This window comes from Hyla sarda, chromosome 6 (genome assembly GCF_029499605.1).
Source record: "Hyla sarda isolate aHylSar1 chromosome 6, aHylSar1.hap1, whole genome shotgun sequence".
NCBI classification, from domain to species: Eukaryota; Metazoa; Chordata; class Amphibia; order Anura; family Hylidae; genus Hyla; species Hyla sarda.
In genome coordinates, this window is record NC_079194.1 from 296636340 (window position 1) to 296649951 (window position 13612).

The 13612-nt window shown below is 42.9% G+C and overlaps 1 protein-coding gene across 1 annotated transcript in view; it reads right to left on the reverse strand.

Moving 5' to 3' along the window:
• Nucleotides 1-9667, reverse strand: part of PAMR1 (peptidase domain containing associated with muscle regeneration 1) — a 47965-nt gene extending 38298 nt beyond the window's left edge. The window contains exons 1-2 of the mRNA XM_056527868.1: nucleotides 9156-9667; nucleotides 45-221 (exon numbers count right to left, since the gene is read on the reverse strand). Coding sequence (XP_056383843.1) covers nucleotides 45-221; nucleotides 9156-9264 — 286 coding nt within the window. The 5' untranslated portion in view covers nucleotides 9265-9667. The remainder of the gene's footprint in view (nucleotides 1-44; nucleotides 222-9155) is intronic.
• Nucleotides 9668-13612: the final 3945 nt, after the last annotated feature.

Here is a 13612-nt window from a genome sequence, read left to right on the forward strand (position 1 = left end):
GGGGGCAGTATTATAGTAGTTATAGAAAAATATTAGTTTTATACCTGGGTGTATGAGGCAGGAGTCGCACTCATTGTCTTCATTCCGGCAGCAGGGGATGGTGTACCCCACCTTCTTGTTGCCTCCCGGACACACACACTCCACCTGATCATACTCACAGCAGTCTCGGCACATGATATTCCACTCCGCTCCTGGGCAGTTCTCATTAATCACTGTATATTCTGAGGATGAAAACCTACATATAGTATCATACAACATGGTGGACAAATGCACAAATATAGTATCAAGGAAAGCTATTTGCATTCTTGCTTTTCTAGCATTTGCTGTGTACATTCGATACAGGGTCAGCAGGTATTTTATTATGACTACAGAGCAGGATTACAATGAAAGATAACATCACTGTAGTGCTCACTTGAAGGATGGGAGTAGTGGTACAGGGCCAGAATGGAGTAGTAGTAGCAGAAGAGCCCTTGTACAGCTTTTATCGCTTCTGATTTCAAAAGAATCTCCCTTTCAGTGTACGAGTTTAAAGTAGAACCCCCTCCCGTTCAATGCAGACTGGAGACAGCTCTGGGGTGTAAATTAACTTCCCATGGTGATGTGGTTCATCTTGAACGAGCCAGAGCTGACTAGAGTTGATTCTCTGGCAGAGCCAGGGCTAGCTGAATGTCTGCACAGCAGGCTTGCTGGCAGGGAACAACTTACAGGAGGTTCTTCTCTTGCCTGAGCCAGACTAAGACTAACCAGCTTGACAGAGGTATAACTAGAATTCATGGACCCCTTAGCAAAAAAAGAGAATCGCCCCCTTCACTCTCCTCCTAATATTGCTATGGGGCCCTAATAATCAACCAGCAACACACATCCCCCCCCCCCCCAGTTCCCTCACTCAGAAGACACCAGATGGGAGCTTGATCCTGCGGCATCTCAGCACTCATCAGAACCCAATTTAAGGAAAGGTCATGTGACCTACTTCTCATACACATATGAATATTTCAGTGTATGTGGTAGCACAGAGAAAGTTATCCATTAAGCTATGTGAAAGGAATACAGTATATTAAAAAGGTACCCAAACAGGTAAAGCTGGGTTAACATCACGATTTACACCTCCAATGCACAGGTACAATTTCGGAAGCTCAAATCGTCTGAAATCGTATCTGTGCATGGGCAGATACAGACCCTTTAACTTCTACAGGGCTGCGGATCCGATCATAGCCAGCTAGTCACTACGATCGGATCATTTTCTCAGGGCATCTGGTTTTTGACACGGATGAAAAGCGTAGTCTGCTGTGGATGCCCTGAGAAAATGACCCGATAGTAGTCACTAGCTGACTATGATCGCGTCCGCAGTCCCATAGAAGTTAAAGGATCTGTATCTGTCCATGCACAGATACGATTTCAGCCGATTTGAGCTTCCGAAATCGTATTTGTGCATCAGAGGTTTAAATCGTGGTGTGAACCCAGCCTAAGAATCTACAGTCATACCCCAACCTATATACTTCAGCACAATGTAGACTAGTACCGGGACACTGCATTGCTATTATAAACCTGGAGGTAGATCACATAATTGGCAAAAAGTGATGACAACAGCTCATCTCCTAATCCCTTCTACTGCACTTCTTCATATAAGACATCTTCATATAATACTAATACTATAATACTAATAACACATGCCCATAACACTCTTCTGTTCATACTTTCATGGACATCTTCATATAACACTGAGCATGCCCACAACACTCCTCTGTTCATATGTTCATGGATATCTTCATATTATACGTCCATGGACATCTTCATATAACACTGAGCATGTCCACAATGCTCCTCTCTTCATACATTCATGGACATCTCCATATAACACTGAGCATGCCCACAACACTCCTCTGTTCATACATTCATGGACATCTCCATATAACACTGAGCATGCCCACAACACTCCTCTGTTCATACATTCATGGACATCTTCATATAACACAGAGCATGCCCACAACGCTCCTCTGTTCATACGTTCATAGACATCAACATATAACACTGACCATGCCCAAAACAGTCCTCTGTTCATACATTAATGGACATCTTTTTATAACACTGGGCATGCCTACAACACTCCTCTATTTATATGTTCATGGACACCTTCGTTTAACACTGAGCATGCCCACAACACGCCTCTGTTTATACGTTCATGGACATCTTCATTTAACACTGAGCATGCCCACAACACCCCTCTGTTTATACGTTCATGGACATCTCCATATAACACTGAGCATGTCCACAACACTCCCCTGTTCATACATTCATGGACATCTCCATATAACACTGAGCATGCCCACAACACTCCTCTGTTCATACATTCATGGACATCTCCATATAACACTGAGCATGCCCACAACACTCCTCTGTTCATACATTCATGGACATCTTCATATAACACAGAGCATGCCCAAAACGCTCCTCTGTTCAAACGTTCATAGACGTCAAAATATAACACTGACCATGCCCAAAACAGTCCTCTGTTCATACATTAATGGACATCTTTTTATAACACTGAGCATGCCTACAACACTCCTCTATTTATATGTTCATGGACACCTTCGTTTAACACTGAGCATGCCCACAACACTCCTCTGTTTATACGTTCATGGACATCTTCATTTAACACTGAGCATGCCCACAACACCCCTCTGTTTATACGTTCATGGACATCTCCATATAACACTGAGCATGTCCACAACACTCCCCTGTTCATACATTCATGGACATCTCCATATAACACTGAGCATGTCCACAACACTACTCTGTTCATACATTCATGGACATCTCCATATAACACAGAGCATGCCCACAACACTCCTCTGTTCATACATTCATGGACATCTTCATATAACACAGAGCATGACCACAACGCTCCTCTGTTCATATGTTCATAGACATCTCCCTATAACACTGAGCATGCCCACAACACTCCTCTGTTCAAACATTCATGGACATCTTTTTATAACACTGAGCATGCCCACAACACTCCTCTGTTCATACATTCATGGACATCTTTTTATAACACTGAGCATGCCTACAACACTCCTCTCTTCATACATTCATGGACATCTCCATATAACACTGAGCATGCCCACAACACTCCTCAGTTCATACATTCATGGACATCTCCATATAACACTGAGCATGCCCACAACACTCCTCTGTTCATACATTCATGGACATCTTCATATAACACAGAGCATGACCACAACGCTCCTCTGTTCATACGTTCATAGACATCAACATATAACACTGACCATGCCCAAAACAGTCCTCTGTTCATACATTAATGGACATCTTTTTATAACACTGAGCATGCCTACAACACTCCTCTATTTATATGTTCATGGACACCTTCGTTTAACACTGAGCATGCCCACAACACTCCTCTGTTTATACGTTCATGAACATCTTCATTTAACATTGAGCATGCCCACAACACCCCTCTGTTTATACGTTCATGGACATCTCCATATAACACTGAGCATGTCCACAACACTCCCCTGTTCATACATTCATGGACATCTCCATATAACACAGAGCATGCCCACAACACTCCTCTGTTCATACATTCATGGACATCTTCATATAACACAGAGCATGACCACAACGCTCCTCTGTTCATATGTTCATAGACATCTCCCTATAACACTGAGCATGCCCACAACACTCCTCTGTTCAAACATTCATGGACATCTTTTTATAACACTGAGCATGCCCACAACACTTCTCTGTTCATACATTCATGGACATCTCCATATAACACAGAGCATGCCCACAACACTCCTCTGTTTATAAGTTCATGGATATCTTCATATAACACAGAGCATGCCCACAGCGCTCCTCTGTTCATATGTTCATAGACATCTCCATATAACACTGAGCATGCCCACAACACTCCTCTGTTCATACATTCATGGACATCTTTTTAAAACACTGAGCATGCCCACAACACTCCTCTGTTTGTACATTCATGAACATCTCCATATAACACAGAGCATGCCCACAACACTCCTCTGTTTATACATTCATGGACATCTCCATATAACACTGAGCATGCCCACAACACTCCTCTGTTTTGTACATTCACGGACATCATATAATACAAAGCATTCCCACAACACTCCTCTGTTCATACATTCATGGACATCTTTTTATAACACTGAGCATGCTCACAACACTCCTCTGTTCATACATTCATGGACATCTTCATGTAACACTGAGCATGCACGCAACACTCCTCTGTTCATATGTTCATGGACATCTTTTTATAACACTGAGCATGCTCACAACACTCCTCTGTTCATACATTCATGGACATCTTCATGTAACACTGAGCATGCACGCAACACTCCTCTGTTCATATGTTCATGGACATCTTTGTATAACACTGAGCATGCTCACAACACTCCTCTGTTCATACATTCATGGACAACTTCATGTAACACTGAGCATGCCCACAACACTCCTCTGTTCATACGTTCATGGACATCTCCATATATCACTGAGCATGACCACAACACTCCTCTGTTCATACATTCATGGACATCTCCATATAACACTGAGCATGCCCACAACACTCCTCTGTTCATACATTCTTAGACATCTTCATATAACACTGAGCATGCCCACAACACTCCTCTGTTTATACGTTCATGGACATTTTCATATAACTCTGAGCATGCCCACAACACTCCTCTGTTCATACATTCATGGCCATCTTCATATAACACTGAGCATGCCCACAACACTCCTATGTCCATACGTCTGCAGAAAGTTAATGGTCTTCACATACTATTTACTATTATTTGGATGGTCGCGCAGAACCATCTGCTGGGGATGTGTTTTCCATGACTAACTGTATTAAAATTCTCCCTCCCGGCTGATGGTTTCCTCCAATATACTAGACGAATATTACAAGTCTTGGCTTCCTGCAGAGTTTACTAACAGGCCCCATGGGTATAAGGATGTGGAGTAGTTGAGTCGAATAGTTTTTTGCACAATTTAGCGTAATGCAGCGATGCATTCTCAGTTATTCTTTTCACAACATGTTCAGCTCTGCTACATCTTAGAATTTAGAACTTACATTCGGTAGCTAGAGTAGATTCATTAGTTGGTCTTGAAATTGGGCTCTCTCTATTGCAGTGGTCTACAAACCGTGGCCCTCCAGATGATGCAAAACTACAACTCCCAGCATGCCCGAATAGCCAACGGCTGTCCGGGCATGCTGGGAGTTGTAGTTTTGCAAGGGATGGCTGTCCAAGCATGCTGGGAGTTTTAGTTTTGCAAGGGTTGTCTGTCCAAGCATGCTGGGAGTTGTAGTTTTGCAAGGGTTGGCTGTCCAAGCATGCTGGGAGTTGTAGTTTTGCAAGGGTTGGCTGTCCAAGCATGCTGGGAGTTGTAGTTTTGCAAGGGTTGGCTTTCCAAGCTTGCTGGGAGTTGTAGTTAAGCAATTGTTGGCTGTCCGTGCATGCTGGGAGTTGTAGTTTTGCAAGGGTTGGCTGTCCAAGCATGCTGGGAGTTGTAGTTAAGCAATTGTTGGCTATCCAAGCATGCTGGGAGTTGTAGTTTTGCAAGCGTTGGCTTTCCAAGCTTGCTGGGAGTTGTAGTTAAGCAAGGGTTGGCTGTCCTAACATGCTGGGAGTTGTAGTTAAGCAAGGGTTGGCTGTCCTAGCATGCTGGGAGTTGTAGTTAAGCAATTGTTGGCTATCCAAGCATGCTGGGAGTTGTAGTTTTGCAAGGGTTGGCTTTCCAAGCATGCTGGGAGTTGTGGTTTTGCAAGGGTTGGCTTTCCAAGCATGCTGGGAGTTGTAGTTAAGCAAGGGTTGGCTGTCCTAGAATGCTGGGAGTTGTAGTTAAGCAATTGTTGGCTATCCAAGCATGCTGGGAGTTGTAGTTTTGCAAGGGTTGGCTTTCCAAGCATGCTGGGAGTTGTAGTTAAGCAAGGGTTGGCTGTCCATGCATGCTGGGAGTTATAGTTTTGCAAGTGTTGGCTGTCCGGGCAGAAGTATTTCCCTGTATCTCATGTGGGTAAATAATAATATTTTTGCTTGACTACAAAACGTATAAAATAGACATGTGATTCGGGCAAAAGAGTTCAAGAAAGCCAGAAGAAGACATCAACATCTGGCTCATGAGTAAGACTGCAGAGGTCAAAACCCGTCGAGCCTCTTGTCTGCACTGTAACGTGCTTTATAGGAGATCTCACCAATAAAGAAGAAACATTTCGAAGGAGTTTCCACAAAACCATTTAGAATGTTGTGGTTCACAGAGATTTACACAGATGTTCCTCCGTTCCTCCTCCAGGGGGCGCTGTGCCTACATTTATACTGATGGATTCCAAAATAAGAAGTTTCTTGGCACAACCTGTGAATTTCCTTTTAATGTTAATGGTTATGGGCTGAGCAACTGCATAACTAGATAGATAGATATTCAAAGCAGGCACAGCAGCACTCCGTTTAGTGAAAAAGTAGTGGCTTTTATTCACCAAAAAATGAACAGTGACGTTTCGGCTTCCTCTCCAAGCCTTTATCAAGCGTGCCTGCTTTGAATATTTAAGATGTGACCTGGGACCAAGGTCTAACCTCAGCCTGCACCCATTCACTAACTTCAGTGGGCTGCTCCACCTGCTCGTTTAGATAGATATGAGAGAGATAGATAGATAGATAGATACAGTGGGGATCAAAAGTCTGGGCATCCCAGGTAAAAATTTGTATTAATGTGCATAAAGAAGCCAAGGAAAGATGGAAAAATCTCCAAAAGGCATCAAATTACAGATTAGACATTCTTATAATATGTCAACAAAAGTTACATTTTATTTAAAATCATTTACACTTTCAAAATAACAGAAAACAAAAACATGGCGTCTGCAAAAGTTTGGGCACCCTGCAGAATTTATAGCATGCACTGCCCCCTTTGCAAAGCTGAGACCTGCCAGTGTCATGGATTGTTCTCAATCATCATCTGGGAAGACCAGGTGATGTCAATATCAAAGGTTTTAAATGCCCAGACTCATCTGACCTTGCCCCAACAATCAGCACCATGGGTTCTTCTAAGCAGTTGTCTAGAAATCTGAAACCGAAAATAATTGATGCTCACAAAGCTGGAGAAGGCTATAAGAAGATAGCAAAAAGTTTTCAGATGTCAATATCCTCTGTTCGGAATGTAATTAAGAAATGGCAGTCATCAGGAACAGTGGAAGTTAAAGCAAGATCTGGAGGACCAAGAAAAATATCAGACAGAACAGCTCGCAGAATTGTGAGAAAACCAATTCTAAACCCACGTTTGACTGCACAATCCCTCCAGAAAGATCTGGCAGACACTGGAGTTGTGGTACACTATTCCACTATAAAGAGATCCTTGTACAAATATGGTCTTCATGGAAGAATCATCAGAAGAAAACCTCTTCTACGTCCTGACCACAAAAATCAGCGTTTGAACTTTGCAAATGAACATATAGACAGGCCTGATGCATTTTGGAAACAAGTTGTGTGGACCGATGAGGTTAATATTGAATTTTTTGGCCGGAATGAGCAAAGGTACGTTTGGAGAAGAAGGGGAACAGAATTTAATGAAAAGAACTTCTGTCCAACTGTTAAGCATGGGGTTAGATCAATCATGCTTTGGGGTTGTATTGCAGCCAGTGGCACAGGGAACATCTCACGAGTAGAAGGAAAAATGGATTCAATAACATTTCAGCAAATTTTGGATGCTAACTTGATGCCATCTGTGAAAAAGCTGAAGTTAAAGAGAGGATGGCTTCTACCTATGGATAAAGATCCTAAACACACCTCGAAATCCACGGGGGATTACATCAAGAGGCGTAAACTGATGGTTTTGCCATGGCCTTCACAATCTCCTGACCTCAACATAATTGAAAATCTATGGATAGACCTTAAAAGAGCAGTGCGTGACAGACAGCCAAGAAATCTCAAAGAACTGGAAGACTTTTGTAAGGAAGAATGGGCAAAGATACCTCAAACAAGAATTGAAAGACTCTTGGCTGGCTACAAAAAAGTGTTTACAAGCTGTGATACTTGTCAAAGGGGGCAGTACAAGATATTAACTCTGCAGGGTGACCAAACTTTTGCAGACGCCATTTTTTTGTTTTCTGTTATTTTGTGTAAATGATGGAAATAAAATGTAACTTTTGTTGACATATTATAAGAATGTCTAATCTGTAATTTGATGCCTTTTGGAGATTTTTCCATCTTTCCTTGGCTTCTTTATGCACATTAATACAAATTTTTACCTGGGGTGCCCAAACTTTTGATCCCCACTGTAGATATGAGATAGATAGATAGATATCAGATAGATAGATAGATATATAGATATCAGATAGATAGATATCAGATAGATAGATAGATATCAGATAGATAGATAGATTTGAGATAGATAGATTTGAGATAGATATGAGATAGATAGATATGAGAAAGATAGATATTAGATAGATATATAGATATGAGAGATAGATAGATAGATATGAGATAGATTTGAGAAAGATAGATATGAGAGATAGATAGATAGATAGATATGAGAGATAGATAGATAGATATGAGATAGATAGATAGATAGATAGATATGAGAGATAGATAGATATGAGATATATAGATAGATAGATTTGAAATAGATATGAGATAGATAGATAGATATGAGATAGATAGATATGAGATAGATAGATAGATATGAGATAGATAGATGGATAGATACTCCAAAAATGTACTTACTCTACATGAACTACTGAGGTTGTGCTGCCTATCTCGTGCTTGTAGATAGATAGATATGAGATAGATAGATATGAGATAGATAGATATGAGATAGATAGATAGATAGATGTGTTGCAGTATGGTTTCTACTTTGTTGCAATCCGGGGCTGTGTTTTTATCTCCTACACCTGCAAACGTATCCGTTTCTATGGGGTCCACGAGTCCCACAGCTTATAGGTCATTGATCTCCAAACTCTGGACCACCAGCTGTTGCAAAACTACAACTCCCAGCATGCCCAGACAGCCGACGGCTGGGAGTTGTAGTTGTGGAACAGATGGTTCCACAGTTTGGAGATCACTCCTGCAGGAAGAAGAAGTAAAGCAGCGTGACGTTCCTGTGACATCACGGCGGGTACTCACTGGAGCTCCTGGGGTGGGCAGTGACGTGGAGGGCGCAGAGGCAGAACAGAGCGGTCCGCACCGTCAGGGTCATGGTGTCCTCCGTGGTCCCAGCGCAGGCACTCCGCATGGATTCAGGGTCCCCGTCTCTTCATGCTTGCTCTGCTAGGGTCTCAGGTTTCACGTTTCCTATCGTCCGGGTCAGTGACACCCTCAGCGAAAAAGGAAAAGAAAATCTTCCAGCGGGGTCTTCCAGATTACGTCACCCCGAAAACACTCGGCTGTTTTAACTCTTCGTTGCCCGGCCGGCGCGGTGCTGGGGAATCCTAAACAATGAATCAGCAGTAGGTGAGGTCATTCACCGAGCAGCAGGATCCGAGGTCATTCACCGAGCAGCAGATACTCCACCGTCACATAGACAAGACAGGGGACCGTGCAGGTACCGTCCGCAGAAGGCAAATCCGTCTGAGGCGAAGGAGACGACGACGTAATAATAATTCTCCTCAGACCCCGTCCTGACCTGGCATCGAGTCTGGAAAAAAAAAAAAGAAACAATTCTCGTCTCTCCGCGTCCAATACATGTGTTTGTAATAACATACATTCCTCGTCTGTGACGCCAACCCCCCCCCCCCCCCAAAAAAAAAAGAAGTCTTTAAATATATTAACTCATTTACAAATGGTGATGAGCGGCAGAGGCCATATTCAAATTTGCGCTATTTCGTGAATATATGAACGAATATTCGTCCTATGTTTGCGAAATTCGCATATTCGCTATGTTCGTTCTCTTTTTTTTTTCTTCCATGCGAAAATTCGTAATGAAATTCGCATAGTGCGCATGCGCAATTATATCTTTCACCTTAAAGAAGGGAGGGATCAGTGTCCAGTCTGGAAGGGCCGATATTTGCATGAATTCGCATAAAATGACAAGAAGGGGTTAATAACATCTGCCCCTAGGGTTATAAGATCTACCCTGCACCTCACACCCCAACGCGACAGATAGATATGAGATAGATAGATCCAGTTTAGATGGCTTGGTTGCGGTCACGACGTCACGGCCACACCCCCTCGTGATGTCACACCACGCCCCCTCCCATAGACATCAATGGAGGGGGCGTGGCCGTAACATCGCGACCGCAACCTGCTGCTCCAAGCCTTCTAGACTGGATGTTCAGAACGCTGAGGCACGGGAGTACCCCTTAAATGCCAGTCTTAATAAATTCCACACTATGGGGGAGAGTTATCAAAACCTGGCCAGAGGAAAAGTTGCTGAGTTGCCCATAGCAACCAATCAGATCGCTTCTTTCATTTTACATAGGCCTTTTCAAAAATGAAAGCAGCGATCTGATTGGTTGTTATGGGCAACTCAGCAACTTTTCCTCCGGACAGGTTTTGATAAATCTCCCCCAATGTCCTCATAGTTGCCCATAGAAGTAACAATTATTATTACAACATTGATTTAAAGGGGTTGTCCAAGATTAGAATAACATGTCTTCTTTCTTCCAAAAACAGCAGCAGTGACAGGGGCGGCCCAAGTTGCTTGCCCACTTTAGGTATTTGAGGATCCAGGCTACCACAGTAAATAGAAATGTTGTGGCAAATGGAAAAAGGAAGAACTACAGCAGCCACGCCCCTGAGGAACACTGATTTGGAAGAGAATCTGGAAATCTCTGTTTCCTCTTGGGGAGAGATTCTCTGGGCTTTGCAGTTTTTTTTGGTAATGCACCTAGTGGATACTATCTCCCCATACATTGTACAATTTCTCTAGAAATGCCATTTTCTATGTGGATTATTGCACTGAAGCCCCGCCCCTGAGGGGGAAATGTCTTCACTTTCAGGTGGATTTATTTGTTTATTTTACCGAACAATCTAAGCAGAAAATCTTCATTCCACCTGTTCAAACTACTACAATACTGCCCCCTATGGCCGATAGTACAGATTTGGATAAGTTTCTACCACAAATCACATTTGGATGAAGTTGGCCTTAAAGAGTACCTGTCATGATCTTGTTACATTTTATAATCCTCCCAGTTCACTGCCCCCATCAAGATAAACCACCCCCTGCCTTTATTTTTATTATTTTTTAGTTTTCTACCTTGATATTTCTCAGTATTTTCTACTCAGTCAGCCTCAGTCAGATTCACAAACTGGGAAGGGCCGTTCCCCAGCAGGTGTGACATCATTTGAAGCCATACAGGGGAGAACTTCCTCCCTCACTCCGCTACACACAGCCCAGAGCAGTTCAGTGTGTGATGAGCTATGATTGGATTAGGCTGCACACATCCCTCAGCATTTCCTGATTTTGGACTTCTGCCAGGCCAACAGGAGTCCAAATTCTGTGCAAGAGATGGGGGGAAATGTGCTCTGGACAAGTAGGGAGACACCTAGTGGCAGCTTTTTTAAACACAAATAAAACATAGAAAACCTCATTTTTTTAAACAAAGTACATTAAAAAGATTTTTTATTTACCATAAGGAGTGCAATAGCAAAAAAAAAATTTAATGACAGTGCCCATTTACGCTATACAGAAAGGGCAGCAATACCTAACCCACAGATTCAGGTATGGACTATATTATTTTTGCTGGTTTCTGTAAAGTTCTGGAATGTTTTTGAAAATTTTTTTTGGCAAAATTCTTAGTCAGGAAATCACATTTTCAACACCGAGCAACAAGATATTGTGCTCCACATGGAGGAGCTGTACTGCGCTGGTGTATGGGACACGTTAACCTTCCATGTCTGGGCAGTCAGACAGAAGGCGTGGTTCTCCGTGTGATGCCTTCCAGAGACAGCAGCTAACCACAACGTCATTACCGCCATTTAACTATCCCGAGACTCTGGGGCCCTCCGAATGTATGGGCTAAATGCTGCAGGTCTTAAGATGCCTAATGGGATAATAGGGCGATGATGTAAGGAAGAGTATGGAATGCAGAGTCATTATATCCATTCTTGAGGGGTTGACAGTGGGGCAACAAAAATAGTTCTGAGACCATCGGGAAAAGAGGGGGCCTTATAGCATTAATCTAAATGGGTCCCCCACCCATTATGGTCTTAAGTTATGCAACCCAGAACATAAGGGCTTGGTATTTTCTTCATTATTTTACTCTTTCAATTACACTCGCTATAGTCTGGTTAAATGGGCACTGTCATTCAAACTAATTTTTGCTATTGCACTCCATATGGTAAATAAAACATCTTTCTAATGTACTTTGCACATTCCCCCCCCCCCCCCCCCCATCTCTTGCACAGACTTTGGACTCCTGCTGGCCTGACAGAAGTCCAACGTCAGGAAATGCAGTTTGGTGGGCTGAGGGGTGTGTGTGCAGCCGTAGCCAATCATAGCTCATCCCACACTGAACTGCTCTGTGCTGTGTGTAGCAAAGTGAGGGAGGAAGTTCTTCCCTGTATGGCTTCTGATGATGTCACGTATGCTGGGGAACGCCCCTTCCCAGTCTGTGAATCTGTGAGACTGAGCAGAAAATACAGAGCAATATCAAGGTAGAAAACTAAAAAATAATAAAAATAAAGGCAGGGGGTGGTTTATCATGATGGGGTAGTGACCTGGAAGGATCATAAAATTTAACAAGATCATGAGAAGTATTCTTTAAGTTATGCAACCCAAAATGTAAGGGCTTGGTGTTTTTCTCATCATCTTACTCTTTTCATTACACTTGCCATAGTCTGATTAAGATTATTGCCCTCTCCTCTTCAGAGGAAATGCATTGTCAGCAAGTGGGGGAGAATTGGTCCATGGTTGGGGACGTAGCTAGGCGGGGGGCAAACGAGGCATGTGCCCTGGGTGCTGACTTCCAGGGGTGCCAAAAACTACTTTGTCTTGATCAGAATATCTAGATGCTGATCAAGACAAATTGGCTTTTCGGCACCCCCTGGCAGTCAGCACCCAGGGCACATGCCTCATTTGCCCCCCGCCTAGTTTTGCCCCCAACCATGGACCAATTTTCCACCACTTGTTGAAAATGCAATTTCACTAAAGAGGAGAGGGCAATAATCTGAACCAAACTATGGCAAGTGTAATGCCAAGCTCTTTCGTACTGGGTTTCAAAACTTAAGACCATTATTAGGGCAGGTGGGGGCAGAGTAGTAGCTTAAAGGGGAACTCCAGTGGGAAACAATTGTTTAAAAATCAACTGGTGCCAGAAAGTTAAACAGATTTGTACATAACTTTTATTAAGAAATCTTAATCCTTCCAGTACTTATCAGCTGCTGTATAATCTAGAGGAATTTCTTTTCTGTCTGACCACAGTGCTCTCTGCTGACAACTCTGTCCATGTCAGGAACTGTCCTAAGCAGGAGAGGTTTGCTATGGGGATTTTCTCCTGCTCTGGACAGTTCCTCACATGGACAGAGGTGTCAGCAGAGAGCGCTGTGGTCAGACTGGAAAGAACTACGCAACTTTCTCTGTAGTATAGAGCAGTTGATAAGTACTGGAAGGAAAGAAGTAATTTACTAATCTGTTTAAAAAG